At 42.3% G+C, this 20,544-nt stretch overlaps 1 protein-coding gene and 1 long non-coding RNA gene across 6 annotated transcripts; one reads left to right on the top strand and one right to left on the bottom strand.

Annotated features, from left to right (window-relative positions):
- Nucleotides 1–636: 636 nt before the first annotated feature.
- On the top strand, nt 637–18,850 carry LOC107206857. Its single transcript, XR_001522541.3, has 3 exons — nt 637–721; nt 15,422–15,596; nt 18,552–18,850. It is a non-coding gene; the product is annotated as an uncharacterized LOC107206857 (long non-coding RNA).
- On the bottom strand, nt 877–19,393 carry STOX1 (storkhead box 1). 5 transcript variants are annotated; one of them, XM_015633224.2, is made up of 5 exons: nt 17,194–17,355; nt 8,536–8,630; nt 6,007–6,159; nt 2,241–4,521; nt 877–1,234 (listed from the first exon to the last, which is right to left on the bottom strand). In XM_015633224.2, coding segments are annotated over exons 1-5 (2,571 nt in total). In that variant the 5' UTR covers nt 17,196–17,355; the 3' UTR covers nt 877–1,194. The 5 variants fall into 5 exon arrangements, with proteins under 5 accessions (XP_015488710.2, XP_015488711.1, XP_033371675.1 ...); XM_015633225.3 differs by lacking the exons at nt 877–1,234; nt 8,536–8,630; nt 17,194–17,355 and adding exons at nt 1,241–1,430; nt 19,197–19,393; XM_033515784.1 differs by lacking the exons at nt 877–1,234; nt 8,536–8,630 and adding an exon at nt 1,241–1,430 and having other exon boundaries at nt 17,194–17,453.
- Nucleotides 19,394–20,544: the final 1,151 nt, after the last annotated feature.

The following is a 20,544-nucleotide window of genomic DNA, read 5'->3' as shown; positions in this document are numbered from 1 at the left end:
CGGCCGAGGCGCCCGGCAGCCAATGGACGGCGTATCCGGCAGCGTGGGGGCGGGGCCACGCCGCCCGTCAGCCAATCGCCAGCGGCCGTCGGCGCGGGACTACAATTCCCGGCGTGCCCCGGGGAATAACGTGAGGACTGCAAGTCCCGGCGCGCTCCGCAGGCTGTGAGGGGGCGGCCGCCATGATGGGTCGCCATGAGGGCTCGGCTGGTCTCGCCGCCCCTGCCAGGGCCCTGCCCGCTGCTGTTACCAGCGCGCCTTCCCCAGAAGAAATCTCGGGTAGCTTTACGAGATGATGGCTTTAGCCTCCCTCAGTAATGAAAAGTCTAAAGTAGAAAAGGGCAGTATGACCAAACGACTGAAGATTTAAAAAACGCAAGCCCTTCCCTGGCGATTTGCAGCGTGGGCCCAGCACAATCTGCTTGTAGCTACAGAGATAAATCAAGAGGACTAAGTCAAAATTAGCTTAGGAAATAAAATCTGTGAAGCAATCCTGGCAGCTGCCCGGGATGTCGATTCCGTATGGAATGGGAAGGTCAGGATCAGAGCAGGGCCTCTCCCACAGCAATGGCACCTGTTGTCCCCTGCCGCCAGCACATTTTCATTTCCAAAGACTAAATTCTGCTTGACAGATACAAACACACCAAGTAGGCTGAGGATAGCTGAGAGTGCTGCAGGTCACAGAGAAGCTTGGGATTGAAGGAATTTTTGTGGTAACCAGGTGCGTGTCTAGTTCATTTGCTTTGTTTTCTAGCAGGGAAGGTGAAGCATGCACGAATTTCTGTGACACAGGTAGGAAACACTTTCCAGAGTTACAGCCCTGTCCAACTGCAGTTCCTATTAGAGCAACACAAACCCTTTAACAGCTCACCGGTGTGATCTGAATGAAGAATGCCAGTTCTCGCTTTTATTATCACAGGGACACACAAAAAATAATTTTTAAATAAAAGGGGCAAACAAAATACACATGACCTCTCCAAACACTACTGTCAAAAGTTTTAACTAACAGCTTTGATTTAGAGGCTGCCTCACTGATATGACTGGCTGCATTTACAGTATGGTTACCTTGTTACAAGGGGCAAGTTTACCCATCTCATTAAAAAAATATTCAAATATTCATGACCAGAGTTAGATGAAGTAAGGAATTCTGTTGCAATTGTCCTTTCCCTCCTTTTTGCATTGTTATTTATACTTTTAGAATTTGGCAGGAAGCTTCATCTTCTTTTCAGTCCACCTAAAATAATATAATTATTAGAAGTCAGACTTCACATTCCAAAAATGAACGGAGTTGGCTTAGCTTTTAGTGCCACAGATGGCATCAGCACAAACAGTCAAAATGACCCTCTGAAATACACTTTGCTAAAGATTGCAAGTCTTCATGTCCAGGTAATACACAGGAAAACGTGCTTGGAAGAGTGCACAGCCGAGAGCTGCTTAAGGGAAAGATTAACAATTAGCAGGATTCCCTTAGAAACTGTAGTTTATCGCTTGTTCCTTCATATACTGACTTCTCAAGGTGACAGTACAAATCTAATCAGGACTCCAATGATTTAATTACAGTTAAATACCACTTATTTAAGATATTAAGATGTGTTGCTGTAAAAAAAAAAATGGATGTGATTTTTAACATAGGTTCTTGCCACTTAAGTGACAGAGGTCTCAATGTACAACTGTGTAAAAGATTGTTTCATAACAATTTATTTTCCATAAAGAGATTTTCAGGTGTAATTACAGGCAATGTGAAAGCTCAGGAGATGTACACATTCTGTCTGTTGTGGGCAAGTCAAATGGTATTTTCTGCTTTAAATTTCTACTAGATCTCTATTGTTTATGTACAAGTGGAGAATCTATAACAATAGCTAATGTTATATGAGGGAGATCTGTGTGAGCTGAACCTGACTGCTAACTGGAGCTTATCAAACTTGGTGTTTAACACTGAGTTTATCAAACACCATGTTTCTTAACATTTCTGTCCTTGCTCATCTCTACCTGCAGGACACGGCTCATACTGTTTTCTTGATGAAAACAAACGCAAAATACAAACAGCAGCATTTTAGGTAGAATGCTCATGTAAAAAGGACTGCAGAACTATACAGTTTGAGTATTTCTGGATCATAACACTGAAGTTAAAAGAAAAAAATATATATTTTTATTGTTGGGGAAGAGTTTTGTGATTTACTGCAACATTTCTGCCTAAATCTGATGTTCAATTTGAAAATTAGTGTCATGTGTTTTCTTACCTTGGGGAGTCAATTCCACTGTCTCCTGTAATGCTGTGGTTTTCTGTCCCTTCTGAGTGTTTCTGTTCTGGGATCACAGGACATGTATTCTTTAAAACCTGCTCTTTTTTTCCTAGAGGGTTTCTCACTTGTTTGCTCTGTGAGCCCAAAGCACAGTGTGCTACTCCTTCTCCTGCCTCATGGGAGAAGTTCTGCAAAGCGCCAGAAACAGAGTCAGCCTCGGCAGCCCAGCAGAAATCTGCCACAGCTGAGCCTTCCCCACAGTCAGGGAGGCCAGTTTCTTCATCCTTTCTGTGACCTTTCAGAAGAACCTGGCTGCACAACCAACTTTCTTCTGCACTGTCTGGTTTTGGATGCTCCTTTGAGGCATCTGTTGGTTCTGCAAGGCTGGCTCTTCCCTTATATCCGTGCTCTCCAGAGTCACATTTATTTACAGTCGTGTCGTGCTGGCCAGGGCGAGTGCTAACCTTACAGGCTTTTAGGGACACAGCTGTACTCCAGTCTCGTGTGTCTGAAAAGGCATGGCCAGGGGATTCAGAATTCTCATCCAGATGTGACGAGTTACAGGTGCCACCATCATGTCCCTTTCGGTACAGAAGGTGGAAGTTATCAGTAAACCCTTCACTTTCCAGCTCCATTGGTCCAGGATGGCTGGCACAGTCATAGTTAAATAGAAGTTCACTCTTTTTATCAGTCTTTGGTCTGTATTTCACACCGTTTTTTTGGGCCAGATTAACACTGGCCATGTAATTTGAAAGATGGACATTTTGAAATTCACTGGCAGTTTGATCTAACAGCTCACATGCAGTGTCAGCTTTGCATCTGCAGTACTCATCTTTCAGGCAGAATGGAAATTTTGCATCTTCTTTGCACACACCATTATCTTCAGTGTACGAGCAAGGGGGTGGGTTTTCTGCTGTTCTTTTATAGACATTTTCTTCAGAAATATTACTCTCCAGGAAGCATTTACTTCTGTGATCTCTTTGCAGATTACTGTCTTGTAGATAACTACCATTTTCACTTAACCTGTCTTTCTTTAATTGAAGGCCAGACCAATTAGCATGGAGTGGGCTGTTTTGCTTTGTTTTGTCAGCCTCACTTTCTGCATCCAGCCATCCAGTTTCACAGCCAAAGGGGCCTGAGGAGACCAAGGACTGTGGCCTTTGGGAAGCCCTTCCTCGCTTTCGAGTCCGGCACCTCAGCTGACCGTTAACAACACCTTGGTACCCTCTGGCAGGGAAACTGCGAGGTCTCCATGGCAGACCCTGAAAAGGATTGGTAATCTGCTTCTTATATATCACATGGGATTCCACTGCTACATCAGGTGGCTCTTGGTTTTTGATGGGCAGTGAGAAGTTCTCTTCCAGTTTCACGTTTTGGGATGTTATCTTCTGTATGTGACATTTCCTGCTGCTCCTGCTAATCTGCTTTTCTTTCTTTGATTTGGTTTTCCTGGCGTGTTTTGCTGTTTTGCTTGGTGCCTTTTGAACACAATCTTTTGAAAGATGGTGTTGCCTGACTGTTGGCACTTCAGCCGAGGTACCATTACTGATGATTTTTTTCTCTTTACATTTTTTCTGCTCCTCAAACTTCTGCATTAATATTGTGTGTTTAATCAAATTATCAACTGTAAGCGTAGGGTTAATACGCTTGATGATTTCATGTTCAATATCACGTGGAATATTGTCTAAGTCATCTTCATCCCTGACTGGCCACTCCTGGGGAGGAAACTGGGCTGAAAAAGTGGAGTACTCCTTCTTGTGTTTTTCTTTTTTAGAACCACTTCTCCAGAAAAGGCCAAGGCCAAATATTTTGCTTTTCAGTTTTGCTTTCACAGATGTCCGGGATTTGGTGGTGTCCCAGGAATGATTCTCAGCAGATGCAGAGATGCCTTGAGTTTGACTTGAAGGCTTCAATTCACTGCAGCCTTTCTTTTTCTCTCCATTAGATTCATGGCTCATTACCTGTCCATGTCTTTGTTCACAGAGCATATTTTGGTCAGGAAAACAATGGCAGGATCTGTAACAGGATACTGTAGCAATGTTTTCTTTCACTAAGTCTGCACAGGGCTTAATGTTTACCAGGTAAGTGATGGAAGGTGATGAACAGCAACAACTTTCCTCCAACACGATCCTTCTGTTATCTTCTATGGCATCATTTGTGATAAAGTATGTGTTGGGAGTCACAATGAAATATCCTGCTCCTGTATGATAGATTTTTCTTTCCTTAATTAGAGTGCCAAGGATATTATATAATATATTGTGGGAGGGCACTGCAATGCCTACAACAGAGAGACAGATACTTCAGATCAGAAATACGTCTTCAAATAAAATGGGTGCTGGCCTAAACATCTCTCTCATACAACAGCCCTGAAATCAGCTGAAAATGAAATACCCAAAGCATTTAGATAAAGGCCACTGCAGCACCACTGTGAGGAAAAAAGGATGTTGTCTTTGGGTCTATCAGGATATGATATCCATGAGAAACACCTTCTGCCAGGTACAAACCAAACGTCTTGTTCAAAGCATTTCCCTTCTGGCATGTTATTTTATAGGGGCCTTCATCACTCTCTGAAGTTTCTGGTGTAGTTTGGTCAGATGTCAATTTTATTACTGAGACTGGTCTCAGCTACTGTTTTCCATCAGGTGTCACAGTCTCAGAGTCCTTAGTCTAGTCACAGCTGACCTCCTGCCCACAAAATTAAAAACTTGTGTGAAAACACAGAAAGAAATACCTTCAAGATCCTACAAACTCTGAGAATGCTACTTCTGGCTGATCTAAGAATTCTACCTTGTGGTTACTGACTGCAACACATTCCTGGCATGGTTCTGTGCCAGTTTGTGGGGCTGCATTAATATTTTCCCACTGGTTAAAATGCCTACCAGATCAGCCTAAAACATTTGCAGAGCTGTAAGGTTAAGAGGACTCAAAAGAAGCAGCTCAGTATCAGACAAAGCAGCCTCCTGAGAGGACCAGAATGAGCCTGCACAAAATCTCAAATACAATAGCACTTTGGTATTTCAGATCTAAGGGAAATGGGATATTTTTCAGATGTACAGAAAACACTTAAGGCTGCCACCACATCAGAATCATGGAATATTCTGAGTCGGAAGGGACCACAGGGATCATCAGTTCCAACTCTAAAGTGAATGGCCCATATGGGAAATCAAACACAAACCTTGGCATTATTTGTACCATGCTCCAACCAGCTGGGCTAGAAGTGAAGATCTAGAGATGGCTTAGTGTAAGTAATTTGCTTTCAGGAAGGAAAGGGCTAGAATATGACCAACAAAATATGAATTTGAGGCTGGTTATATTTTTTGATAGCAAACACCAGATGTAGACTCCTACCCAGTCCCTTTGCAGTTAAAGTCAGCTGTGTTCCTGTCACTTAGAGGAGGACTTAGAGTCTCTGTGATCTAACAGTCTATTTTATGCTGTTTCATACCTAGCACCTAAACACCACTTCTTTGCTTTCCTGTCTCTAGACAGGGCATACTCTCAACACACTACTACAGTCAGTTCCCTCTTATTCTCAAAGACTTATTAAAATCTGTGGAAAGGATTGCATCCAAGTCAGTGTAGTGGCACTCACAGATGGATGAGAAGTGTGCACATTCATGTATTCTACCAGTTGCCTCTTAACTTGTACTCCTTGCCCTTGCCAGCTTTGCATGTGAACATTCCCTAATCCCTTGTCCAACATCAGGTACTCGAGTTTGATGATAGAGCCACTTTTTAAAGGAGGTAGAAACAAACAAGTTACCTGGATAATTTTTCACTAGCTGCTCTGTTAAAGTTTCCTGAGTGACCATCACACGACCTGCATTCATATCTGATATGGTCCGGCAGATTCGTTCTGCCAAAGGAACAGAGCGCGACTGCGAGAGGGGATTCATCACAGCAGGGGTCACATCACCTAAAAGAAAATTATTTGAGTGGAATAGTGTTTCATTTTTTCTATTAGCTGCAAAAAATTTCCACTGAAAACTTCCCTTATCCTCAGTTAATTTTCTTTGGCAAATCACTGGGAAATATTTCTGAGAGGAGGGAAATGGTGCTAGCACTTGTCAAGAGCCTTTGTAATGAAGGAAACAGAAGGTTGCCTTAACCACGTTAGTCTGTTTGGTATAAAATTCCATCCAAAGCTATAATTTAGATTAATAAACAGGGAGTTGAGAGAGAGAATTATTTCTGATTTTTTTAGAAGACTGATTACATGTTAAACCATGCAGAACCTATATTTCTCCAAGCAGAGATTTCTAATGGGGAAAAGGTCAACATCCAACGATCTAAGTACAAAATGTCTTCGCCAAGTCAGAACACAAGGGAAAAAAATACAAGTAACAGGCTTTGTTCCTTGTCTAGCACTTAAAATTGAATATAAATGGTATAATGCCACTTTTAGACTGGGTTCTAGAACTAGAGATTATTTAGTATACTAGGTACAGAGCAAAAAACTCTTATTACAACTGGATGCATTTTTTAGACTACCTCACTATCTGTCCCGGTAAGAGACAAAAACATTGTTCTTGTTGTGCATGATAAAAGCAGAAGTTTGGAGGGGCCAACAGTGGGACCCATCTTCCCCAGTAACTCTGCAACCCCAGCCCAGAGGGCTGAGAAGTGTCTTAGTCCTTCACCTCAACTTCCCCATCCATAAAACACAGATGGAGTCTGACCTCACCCCAAGGTGGGCAAGGACAAACCCAGCGAGAACTTCTGATACCATACCTGTGAATGATGTAGTTGAAATAAGTATTTTCCCTAAAGCTGTTGATGGCAAGGCACAAAGCAGGGACTCACCTGAGGTCTGTGCACACAGTGAGACAATGACAGCATACACCTTCTCAGACAAAACAAAAAACTAAAGACCCCACCTTTCTTCTTTTTTTTTAGTTAGACTAATGGTCTATTCCCACGAGCAGGTGATGTTCTGTGCTCCCCTGTTCCGTGCTGCACAGAAAGCTCCTGGCAGTGCCCAGGGCAGGCAGCAGAGTCTCCTGGTTCCCTCACAAGGCGTAACCCGGTGTTAAACACTAACAGGAATTCTCCCACAAGTAAAAAGTGACATTTTAGATTAAGCTACGTTCACGTTTAACTAAACTGCAGTTGTCTATTGGATGACACTGTAACCCAATATTTATCCTCTAGCCAGAGAGCTACAACACAAACACTTCTCTGAGTAAATGTAATACACAACATTGCTTTGAAGAGCTGAAGTTGCTCTTGACCTTTGTTTTACAACTGCTGCTATATTCAACAAAAAGAACTCTGAAAAGAAAATCCTGGCATACAGTTTCCTCAGCGGTGTTGCTAGGAAACTCCTTGCAGGTGCAGAAACCATTGCAAGCTTTCTTTTTCTATGGGAAAGGCTAGCAGCATTCAGTAATGACTCTTGTGAATAGTTTGCTCTCTGAAGTCTCTGCTGTGGGTGCACCATGCTGCTGCCAATTTCAACATTTGTTCCTGCAGAGCACCTGACTGCTAAGGAGTACAATACCGAGTGTAATTCAAATTTGTTCCTTATCTTTATAGTTATTATCTTGCTGTTGTTGTCTGTATCTGTCCTGCAGCATCAAATCCATTCAGGGAAGGCTAATAATTTCAGAATAATATTTAGAGCATTAAGCAAAAGCTAGCTTGATGCTTAAGGAATTAAAAAATCTAAAATCATGTTTGAACACAAGTCTAAACTGTTGCATAGTCAATAGAGCACACATGCTAACAACATAAATATTAGATATATTTCTCTCCTGACTCTGAAATAAAATCTGAAATTCTGAAAGCAAGAATTAGATCACTGGCAACATTGATAAACAATGTGGGTAAAGGCCCAGGCAGCACCCTACAAGTGTCTATCAAGTTCTTATTAAAAACTTTGTAGATTTACTTTGCATAGCTATATAACTGTTGTTGTGCTTCAAATAGTCTCCAAAGCTTGTTGGAAACACTTAAAAGCTGCATCCCTTAATTTGCACATGGAGAAGACTTATCAATTTGTGCAAGCTCTGTCTCATAGGCCTGATGCAAAATCTCCAGAGCACCATGCTCTTTACAGTATCTGTCCTACAGCTCAAAAACCCCCTGCAGAATGCCCTGGCCACTTCCCTACTCTACATAAATCTGATGACAATCACCTTCCTGCTGTCTTCAAAGTCTTAGGAGGGCCTTGCTTACACCTTTGAGCAGGGACCCTGCCAGCAGTCAAGGAAGGACCTGAGCTTCTCCCTTGCTGGTTTAAATACAGCCTCCCCCCCTTCCACACTCTGCAGGCTTTGCAGAACCACATTACCTAAAGCCGATCTCGGCAGCTGGCCAGGGTTCAGGTGTTCTGATCCTTCAGTTTTCTTTACAGGTCTGCTCAAACTCTGCTCATTACCTGGACACCTAAAGCCCAAGAATACCCTTTTTAGAGCACTTATTGATTGCAGTGTGGGAAGTCATCTGTAATATGAGCATTGGGTAACAAAACTCAGCGCACAGAAAAGCCTCTGGGTATTCTTGACTAGCACAAAGTGATTTTTGTTCCATCTCTGTAATGGGAGCATTATCATTTTTCACTGAGTTGTTTAACAGCGGCAGAGTTTTTGCATCTTTGGGCTCTTCAGAAAAATTACATACAAGACAAGTTTATCTGGGTGAAACCCAGGCTAAATCTGGGGAGGTGAACAGAGAGGCATTTATTACAACTGCACTCAACTTACTTCTTAAAAGTTCAGGTAAACGGTTTACAGAACAATAAAGGGTTAGGAGTAAATCCATTCCAGAAAAATACCCAAAACATCTGTTGGGCAGAGAAGACACAGCATGTGATAATAGAGGATTGATGTTTCTGTTTTGTAGTTGGGAGCATCTATCATGGAATGGATTATACAAAAGATGCCACAGATCCTGTGCCTCTCTGCATGAGAGCCCTGGCTTGTTTGATATAATTCACTTTCTGCAGAATTGTACCAGAAAGATCATAAGCAAGAGCAGCACTGCTACCAACTGCAGGGCTTCTGCTTTTCTATGGACTAGAGTGCATCATGATCACATTTTACAGCAAAAAACACATGTTATAGTTACAGAATTTTAATAAATGAAATGTTAATAAGAACATCATAGAAAGCTGGGAACTCTAGCAAAACCCTTTTTGAACATTAATGATTTTACAAGATGTGTTCTTATTAAATAATAAAAATTCTATGTAAATTAGAAAGGCAGTAAAGATTAACATTTTCAATTTTAAGTATATAACATAGAAACTCTATTTTGACACAAGCACTCAGTACTAGTGCTACACTAGGTCCTGTTTTCAGAAACATCCTTTTACTGAAGCAAAGAGTAGAAAGTTCAATTAAATGAAACTCTCGAATCTTGTAATGTGTCCAATCTATTACTAAAACAAACAAAAGCTCTCAGGAACAGCAAACAATATCTATTATTTGATTATTTTGTCCAACTCTCAAAGAAACAATTAAGTGCCAGTTCAAGGTCACCCACACTTCTTCAGTTGACATCAAAGAAGCTGCAAACACATGAAAATGTCAGATTTCTGTACCTACTGATTCCTGCCAGGACAGACACTCCCAAATCAGGACATTTAAACAAAGACTGCCCTCCATTTGGTCACAATTTCAGGGTTTTTTTCTATTATTAACTTATTAAGTTCTTATTAACTTTTTATTCCTTAAGTCTTTCAAAGGATGATGCCATACCACTTGATAAGAAGTAAGCAAAATCAACAAAAACCAAGCACTTTTTCTGCCTTCCCAACAACTCATAAAAGCCTATTCCCAAACTCAAGTCCTGTGAACTTTTGGAAACTCACTCTAATCTTATGTGGCAACCCACAGCCACCATTTCTTTCAGCAGCTATTAAAAAACCCCACAGGCAGATATGGTGAAAACAAAGCAAGATTCAGGAAGAACAGGAAAAGCTCTCTCCTGTAACCTCTGCCCAAGTCCCCGGATAGGAAAACGTCACACAATATATTCAGTGTGGCAGTTTTCCTCAAAATGAGCACTGTGGGTAAGGTTTTACCACTGAAATGTGTATCTCTGACCTTCAAAGAGATGAAGCCCTTCAGCTCTTAGCAAGACCACTTGTGTCCACTTGGATGCTCCAAGAGCATCTCAGGAGCAGGTTCCCATCTCCGGAGGTACTGCCTGAACACACAGGCAAGAATGCAGCTCCAAATGCACTGTTCAAGAGAACACAGCCCAAGGGGTGCCCAGAGGTTTGTGTTTCACCCCTACAGCTGGCACAATAGCCAGCAAGCAAAACTGCATCAGCACACCCACCTTTGTTTGGGGCATTCACTGCATAACTGGCAGAAAAATTCAGCTGTGAGCAGCAGCACTGCAGATAATTATTTTTCCTATCATGTAGCATGCTGATGGCTTTTAAGTCAGTCCACGTATGCATTGAACATACAGAGCACAGCTGACAGCAAAGAAAGCCATCTTTAACTGTTTCAGCATTTAGTTTCAGGCTAATTGATTCAAAATCTGATTCAAAAATTGATTCAAAAATCTGATTCAAAAATCTGTCAGGCAGGTTGATTCAAAATGTTCATTGCAAGGACATAAAAAATAACAAAATTAAACAGGTCCAAGCAAGTTGCAAAACAACCACCATGGAGCAAACAACAGAACAGGAATATAAACGAACCACTGGCAATGTCTTTAACTGTCCTGAGGTGCTGCTATAGGGATTTGACACAAGCACAGCTTTTCCACTCAGCCTCATCCAAAAAATGCCCTTCACAACCCTGGCATTTCCCCACCTAAACTGCTCTGCCTTTTCCTTGCTTCCAGCTGTGCCCTCTCTCCTGCAATAAATCTCAGAAATTCAAATAGCTCTTGAATGTCCAAACCTTTGTTCTAAGCAGCAATGGTAATTACCTCTGGAGTGAAAGATTGACTATAAAAGCATTGGGATGAAGTTGTACATTCCTGTGCCTGTACAGCTAAAGGTCAGCTCCAACTGCTGCAGAATTCCTGCTGCCTCCTTTGCCTGGAAGTGTGCTGTCACATAAAATGCAGACGTAAAAAATGTACAATGTAATGCTTGGAAGTAAGATATACCTATGGTCACGTTTTCCCTCCCCAGAATGAACCAAAATTGACTTTGCACATTCCCTGGCTTCAGCTCACAAATCCACCAGCCCAGGGAAGTCGTGTTCTAGAATTTCAGAGGAGCAGCACCCACAGAGCTGTTCCAAAGAGCACAGCTCCCTGCAGAGGTTTTCCAGCAAATCATGAATCAAGGGACAGAGCTCAGGACAGCTCACTGCAGGGAACACCAATCCCAACCCATGGAGCAGGAGCTGGCAGAGAGCTCCTGCAGGGGTATCTTCCCTTGGACACCTGGAGTGAGGACAGGAGCCACCATGACACAACACAGTGGAACCAAACCAGCCTCAGATCTTGTTTTAGGACAAATCCCATTGCAGGGAGGTTTTTCATTCAAAATTTTAATGGTATAGGGGCAGCTTCACGCCTGCCTGGGAAACCTGGGATGTTGATGGATGTGCACAGCCACTTGTCCTTCCTCTCTTCCTAAATGAATATCCAACTTTAAGGATGTCCTCGTTGTTGGAAATAACTTTCTGCACCCTTTCATTAGGCTGGAATTTATGGTCCTCAGGGAAAAACTAAACAAACCAGTTTAGAAATGAAAAGCAGCATCTTTACCACCACAAGAGGTCTCAGAGGAGTTGTTTGGACACTGCAGATTAAACAGCACTAGTCTGAACTAGAGGACTTTAGTCTGCAGCTCCCAAACCTGCCTTCATGGCTTTAGTGCTATAAAACACCTTTTCCATGTTTCAATTCATCCAAATTTCAGCCATGAAGGATGCCACAGGAGAGCAAAAGTGCAACTGAGCAACTCCACTGTGTTACAGGAGATTTAGAAAATGTTTTTTCAAAAGCCACTTTAGCAGAACCCTTAGGGTGAAGATACTGGGCTGTTGAATTGCACAGACCAAAGTGAAGCCTCCAAAGGAAATTATAGAGATGTGTCTGTGGGATGTTGCAAATGTAGAACAATTTCAAGGGCCAAAATAAATTGTACAGTCTATGAAGCATCTGAAGGCATGGAATGGGGGCAAATTCAGCAGAGGAACACCAAGATGGACAGGCCTGGAACACCTGGGGGGCACAGCTGAGGGAATGGCTCTCGTAGAACCTGGAGAAGAAGTAGTTTTGGAGGGACCTGGCAGCAGTCTCCTGAGAAGATGGAGCCAGGCTCTGCACAGGGACAATGAAACACAACAGGCTGCAAGAGCAGAGGTTGGGATTTGCTATACAAAAGCCTTTTCACCTTTAAGGACGGCACAGCTGTGGAGCAGTGTGCCCAGACAGCTTGTGCAGCTCCCAGGCTGCGACTGAGCAAAGCCCAGAGCAACCTGGTCTGACCCCAGAGCTGACCCTGCTTTGAGCAGGAGGTAGGACAGCAATGAAAAAGTACAGCAGTCATCTGGTTCAGCTGGAGCTGAACCTGTACCTCCCACAGCCACCCTCACCCCCCTGCCTCCACCACCCAATGCAAGGGCACTTTTGACCTCCAGGAGCTGTGAAGTTTTCTTGAGTGGCACCAAGTTAAACAAACAAGGTTACACTTTACTCACACTGCTAATGAAGCCATGCCAAACAGCACCCATATGAGAAAACGATTGGTTTTCTCTTCAGCTCTCCAAATAAATAGCTCCTGTATTCAGAACTTTTTTTTTGAGTAACTGAACTCCAAATGTACAGGCTCACTGTTAGGGCTGCTGCTCTCCACAGCAATGGAGTGGATGTGTGCTAAAGCAAGATTGCAGTACAGAAAAAGCTTAAAGTAGCCTTGAAATGAGCCTCATTTTTCACAGAAGTCTCTGATTCCATCAATAACCACAGCAGAAGCACTACAAATTAATGCAATTTATTTCATTAACTTCATGATATTAACACAAACTATTGTCTTTTCTGACTGAGACAGAAAAAATTAGGCCTGTTCAAATTACCCTCATTCTAAAAGAGCATTAAGGCATTTAAGATCTGCCTTTCATGATTCAAGGTGCAAGAATTCAAAAGACCGAGGATATAGCACAGTTCAGCCTATTTTCTTGAAATTGTTTTCTCACCCAAAAGACAGAAGTAATAGCTTTTCCAGCTCAGTCTTTAGCATCGAGAAATACACAACACATACCAAGTTCTTTCCAACTAATCTGCTTATTTATTTAAAAAAACCAAAAAAACCCAGTAAATTCAGTTGAATGGAGCTTATTATAAAAAAAAATATACATTTCTGTTCAGTGCTACATGCTAAACAGTGTGATTAGAAACTACTGCTGGGGTAGTGTGGAAAAATTGCATGCACAAATGCATTTACACCTTTCAAGTAATTCAACCTGAGCAGATCTGGTAAATGAATCAGGGTTCTGAAGAACATCACAGGCCCCCTGTACCTTGATGCTGTGAGTTCAATCAGTAGTTTAAGTTAGAGTTTAGTGCAATACATATTCTACTAAGATTTAGGGCTTTTATAATATAGGATTAACACCTTAGTAAGAATTTTATATGGAAATGCATTAAATGTGCAGGAGCCTTATCTGAAGTCAGTGGTAAGGGCTAAATGTCAGCTAAAATTAGGTACTAAACATCATGAAATAATCTAAGTTTTCCACACTCATTACACAGATAGAATTAGATCAAAAGCAAATAATAGCAAGGTAGAGAAAAAGCTCCTTCAAAGAGCACAAATGTTTTCTTCTCTTTTTCCTCCTTAAAATATATCAGCAGAATCACCACTGGAACAGCTGTGATAACAGGTAAAACCCAATTACAACATAATATGCAACCCAGTAAGTTCTGAATCAAGTACCTTACTGAAAATAACTTTATAATTAGTGTTTGACAATAAAATAGTTAGAAAATCAAACTGTTCTTCGTGTTTAGCAGCCTATCCACAGCAGTGCAAAATAAAGCACCATCATGCACTCTTTTCAGGCCTGATAAAAATAAAAAGACAGAATTCTAAATAATCCTAACCAGCTCAATGCAAAGCATGACCACACGCTGTGAGTTACATTTCACAGAAGCCATCACCATTGAAGTACAAAATTATTCTCCTTTGACTTGCAAACCTACATCGCTGTTTGTGGGGCAGGATGAAAGACACTGGGAGAAAGGGACTCCAAAAGAAAGGAATGCCATGAGGCACATCCCCAGCCTCTTGCTGAGCTGCCATCCTCATTAAGGTTGTGCTGTTCCTGTGTGTAACTGCAGTGCCTGACAAACAATATCCACTCCAGAGTCATGACCTTTTGTAGGCCAAACAGAAATCAGCTCCTCACAAGGTTTCTTTCATCTGTGGCTTCAATGAATGTGCAGCAGAACTGTCCTGATAGTGAACAAATTTAAATTACTCAAGTGAAAACAAATCTGTCCTAAAAGCTTGCAGAGATGAGCATGAGGATCTCCACAGCCAGGCAGCCAGTGCCTGCTGAGCTCACTAAATAACTATATAATATAGTTCCCCAAAGCTGTGCCAGCTCTTTGAAAGGTTATTGCAAGCCACAAGTACATCAGAAGTTTGGTTCCTTGCTCCTTAAGATGTTGCTGAACATTTTCAGGAGATTCAAATTCCATCCCTCTCCTATCACAGGGATTCTGTTTGAGGATCAAAGCAGCTTCAGGGACTATTGCCCATTTTTAGCTGCTTCTCTGAGTGTTTCTCTTCTCCTTATGTTCTGTGGGAGACTCACACAAGGGAAAGTGAGGAGCTAGACCTATCAGATTACTCTACAAATGCACAAATAAGAGCACAAAACAGTTCCCTGTCTGATCTCGTTCCAGTTCATTCAATACCTCCTGCAAAAACGTATAAAACTCGACACTTCACAGAAGAGTGTACTGCCCTTTCAATGTCACTCTTCAATAGGATATTTCCTGAGAGATATAAATTTCCAGCATGCAGCAGAACCCTCATTGGAAATGGTGACCAGGACATTACCTGTCCACAGAAAAGTCACAGTCTGCATGCCCATCCCAGCTTCAGCCTTACTGGAAATGACAGGGCTTTCTTAGCTTTCCTTGTGAATGATTTGTTACCCTGCTGAGATGCTGAACCGACAGCAAATTCATCCTCTAGAGGCTAAGAAAAAAAAAAAAAGTTTCATTGTGCTATTTTCTCTTCTACTCGATAGGAATCACAAAGAAGGAGTCGGGCTGCTCAGGCACATGGAAAACGCTGCTGTCACGAGAGAAGGCAGGCTGGGATGACAGAAAGGAGCTGGTGACGAGCAAGGACAACAAGCAAGCAGCTGCTGAGATGCATTCTCACCAGAGAAACCCCAGTTTCACTCTCCAAAGGCTCAGGAGGTCAGTGCGCTCAAATCGAGTATTAGTAATTGTATTTAAGTTGAGAGTCCCCTACTCCCCTCCCAGCACCTTCCCTGCATGCATTCCCCGAGGCTGTACAGGAAAGCAGGGAGGGAGCACTTTGCCCCTCGTTTGGTGAACAATTGGCTGAACAACTCAGCTAAGCACGGGAGATGGTTCACAGAGAGCTGTGTTTGCTCAGTTATCAGATCAAAAGGCTTTAAAATTAGCCCTGCTTCACCCACTGAGGGAAATTTTAATTGCCGTGATTTTCCCCGTTTCTTCCCCTCCATTTCTCAAGGAGAAAATAAAAGCTCCTACCCAGTTCTGTGTGTACCATGCACCCCATGAGATCCCCGTCAGAGGGGACAAGAGACATTTTCCATTTTATCTGAGAGTAAACACAGCAGGGCACTTTGTGTTAGTTACAAGATTTTGGGATTGAATTTTCCCTTTATTTGACTAAATTTCCTGTGACCACTGTCAGTCAAGGTGTAGCCTGTTCTGTAAAGTCAGGATGTCCAGCGCTCCAGTGTGTTTCTCTAGAACAAACCTCATTTGAACTGCTGGGATAAAGAGCAACAACGATTTGTGGGACCACAGTGACAAAAAATAGCCAGGAAGGCTCCTTGAGATAAGGAGAGGAGAAGTTCTGAGTGCCGCGGGCTTTAAACCCAGCTTGGAACAGGGTTTGGATAATTCTCCACTGAAATGTGACTTGGCAAAATCAACGCTGCGGTGCCGAACGGCCCTTGCTTCTCATCTATTGCCCAGCAAACAAGTGATTGTGGATTTAAAAAGAAAAACATCAAAAGCGTTGGCTTATTATTCTCATGAGTCTGAAAACTCTTTTCCCACCCTTTTCGTGTGCCACAACCAAGGATAAAGACAGTGGAGGTTGTGTGATTCCCATATCTGACACCTGGTACACCCAGGCATTTCTGAAATTTCACCAAATGCTGCTGCAATTTGCAGATATTGTTATTGCTACACGTGCAGGAAATGTTTCCTTAAGAACCACATTGCTTGGTTCCCAACATTTAGTCAGGAAACATTAAAAACCCAAGTGGCTTGAATTTCTCATTATTGCTACAGTTGCATGAGAGCAGTTAAATTAAAAATGCAGTCAAATCTCTCTATATATACAGACAGCAAATCTGATACCAAGAGCTTCATTTTAAAACATTGTCATTTCTTTAAAAAAACCCAAAACAATATTGTCTTTTGCATTTTAGTTATGCAAGTTGCTGCTTGCTTTTCTAGTACAAAATATATCTAAGAAATGGGAGAAGAGTAATGCAGAGCAGGAAAGGGCCATTATCATGACTTTTGGAAGAGAAGGCATAGAATATGTAATTTAAAATCAGAAAATTACTTAAATAAGGACGTTCAAATAGAACTTTTTTTTTTCAGTTAAGCTTCCAGAAATTCAAGTAAAATCATGAAGATGTCACTTTGACATTAATTGACCAAAAAAGTGAAATTCACAAAGACAAGTGAGAGCACTTTAACTTGTAAGAAACCCCGTTGGCTGTTACTACAGCAAGATACAGGACAATAGGGGAAATAATCTGATTAATTTACTAAAGTAACTTACATTTGTACACATATCCTGTGCCTCAGAAAAGAGGATACTGGGAAGAAAGGAGGTAACAAACAATGGAGTCAAGTTCTCTAAATCATCCCCAGGACACCAGCAATAATGTATAATTTTTCATCTGTGGATATAAAACTTAACTATAATAATAGATAACCATTCCCAATGTACCTATAGATGTTACTGCTTTTTAGGTGGAGAGCAACAACCCACTCTTGTTCCCTATAACACCTCTCCTGGCTTGAGTTAAGAGGTCAGCAGGTTAATTTGTGATTAGGGAAAATGAACTCCAGCTGGTGTTACCAGTTGGGTAAAGTTATCAAAGTATCCAATAAATGACTGATGAAGAGAGATATTTTCTAGTCAGAAAATGGGGCTACAACAGGGAGTGGCTATTCTGTAAAAATTATTGGGAAAGAAGGGTAAATACCAGTAACAGGAAAAAAATAATCATATGATTTAAGTTAAGACAGTATTAAAAAATAATTAAGAGGTTGAGCTGGCCAAGGATAACACAGGCTAGAGATCAGATATCTTCCTGTTAAACATTTTCTAACATATCATTAAGAATTCCTCAGGTCTTCCCAAAGTTGTCAATTTCTTTTGCTTTGACAAAAAGTGCAATTTTGATTTTTTTTCTTGAAGAATTGCTAGTTAGCTTCAACAAAAAGCTTTTGCTATCTAATATCCAGTCCTGCTTGAAATGAGATAAAATGCACTTCTGGATATAACTGAATTCAAATATATTAATAAATATTAATTAAGAACATGAATTAAGATATAATTCATCCCTGGGCAGAGAGGATTGCAGAGCTACAGTCAGGGAAAAGTAAAAATAAACATCTCTAACTGACAGCTATGAAAATCCCTGGTAACCTCTGGAAATCCAACTGAAAAGAGATTTGTTTGCACATCACCAAGTACTTAGCAGTTACTACGGAGCCGAACGTCTCCACTGCAGCATCTCCTGGTTGGATTAATGCTTAATTAATGCTTAATGCTTCTTTTAGTCTTGGGCAAGTTAAAGCATAAAGCACTTCACATCAAAACGTTAAATCTGATATCTGAGCTGTCACAAAGCAAGGACTGCGCTGCTCAGGTATCGCTTACCTGCATTAGGCTCGATAATTAGAATTTGGTACTCCTACAGTACTTTCCACAGAGAGCAATCCTCATTAACCATGCCCAAACCGCACAGAAAATTGCAGGAACTACAGAGGCCCTGTGGTATTGTCTCCCTCTGCTGAAGGTCGGTGAGACCAGGGCAGCTCCGCAGGACAAACCGACACAAGCCCCACGGGATAAAGAGTAAATCCAGGATTAATGACCCCTGAATACTGGATTCTGCCCTCCTGCAGCAAACAGCAAAGGGATTTACTGTCCAAAACCAGCGCCCCGAGTGAAAACTGAAGAGCTGTGAGGCCGCAGTCAGTACCAGGAGCAGAAATTTAATCTGAGCCACAATAGTGATGCCGGTGAGTTTATTCTGCAATCACATTTCAGAGGACTTTTCGTGGCAAACTTGCATTAAGAGCACTCGATAACCCCCAGCTGTACTCTCTGTGTAAACCAAACCCTTCATCGCAGCCTGGTCTCTTTAGACTGCAGAGATCACTAGAACAGTCAATTGCATATGTACTAATTGCAGCAAATTAAAATATTGGATAAATATTCACCGGTATGATGTAGTTAAAATTAATGTGAATAATTAGATTATTTAGGGTAGCAACTTGAATATATCTAAGCCTGATTTCTTTTTAGATACTTAATCATGTCCAATTTTATTTTAGAAAAGGTTTGTAAGATCACTTTGTAGGGCTGTTTTGGTTTGGTTTTGTGTTTTCTTTGTTTTGTTTTTGTTTTTTCCGTGTGTGTGTGAACATTTGCAGAGGATCTAAGACTAAAAGCAGCCGCTGATTTCAGACGATCACATCGGCTTTAGGTGGCACAGCGCTTTCCCGGCGGGCAGCCGTCACCCCACCCACGGTGCCCTGAGTCTTTACCTTCTCCAGCAGCAGCAGCTTCTGCAGCTCTTTGCTCAGAGGAATCTTTGTGCTGACTCGATCCATAACATCCAGCCCCAGCGTTTTTTCCAGGGCACCACGCTTTGCTTAAAACTCCCACGAAGAATGAAACTAATTCAGTTTTCCACTGGTTATGAACGCACCTTCCAGTCCATTTCACTCTCAGGCTCCAGACACATTATATCCAACCACTTCCAGGAAACATCACCTCAACAAAACTCCGGACCCAACCTGCTTCCTACCGCATTTTTCCTAAATGCCGAGTGCCCGGTCTACCTTGCAGTGAACCCAGCAGGTGCCCGCTGACTCGGCTGCAAACCAGGCTATCAGCAAACCCAGTTTGTCCCAGTGTCCGATTGATGGGGAGGCCGTGCCTTTGGAGAAAGCTGTCCTAGGTGATGCTCTGCTTGCTCGCCACTTCTCCGCCAGCCTGGCTACAGGGATTTTTGCCTGCCGGGATTTACACGGCCCGTCACAAAATGCCCGAGGCAGGAATTAACCTGCCCTGAGAGAGTGGTTTGCTGCTTCAGCTGATGAAACCTCTGATGGCAGCTCCGCAAGAGAGGATGTCACCATCGGGATCACACACGCCGGCAGCAACGAAGATAGGAATGAGTCAAGATGAAAGCAAATAAATTCGGTGGCACCGGAGGGCTCCAGCACTGCCTCTGTGGTCAAGCCTTGCCCCAGCTCTCCGGCCCTGTCCCGGCTGCTCGTAGCTCCAGAGCAGGGCACTCCCCCTCCAGAGAATCCCACTCTGGCCTTGAGGAACCTGCCTCTAGTTTGCGCTAAGATTTCACAGAGACAAAGGCTCCCTCCCCCCTTCTCCCCCAGGATCAGAGCTCTTGCCCTGTCTCAGATTACACTTGCACGAAGCGAGGGCTGGCGGAGCAGGCAAAGGAGGCACCGGTGCAGAGCACAGGACACGCTCTAGCCCTGCCCTGCACATGGTGACAGGCACTTGTACAGGTTGTTCCTATTCTGCAGAGCTCGGCATCCTTTCAGTCACCCTGCAAAATCCTTGACAGACAAGGTAAGAGCACACAGCTTGCTTTAGAACCCGCTGCTCGCAGAGGAATCGGGTGTCCAATTCGGTGTGCTATTTAGGGGATTTTTATAGGTTCTTAAATTCCATGTTGCATTAGAATAAGCTTTTTTTTTTCAACTGTCTTCTTTGAAAATAAGCCCTAAGGTGTATTAATCTTCCTTTTCTTTAAAGGGTGAAGTAGGTAACAAAATTAATTCACTGCTCAGAACATCATCTGCACAGCCACCTCTTACCAATCCTACATATTCTGAGCCACTGCTACCCAAGTCACACTATATA

This window comes from Parus major, chromosome 6 (genome assembly GCF_001522545.3).
Source record: "Parus major isolate Abel chromosome 6, Parus_major1.1, whole genome shotgun sequence".
Lineage (NCBI taxonomy): Eukaryota > Metazoa > Chordata > Aves > Passeriformes > Paridae > Parus > Parus major.
The sequence above is the reverse complement of the archived record's forward strand: the minus strand, read 5'-3'. Positions and strand labels throughout refer to the sequence as shown.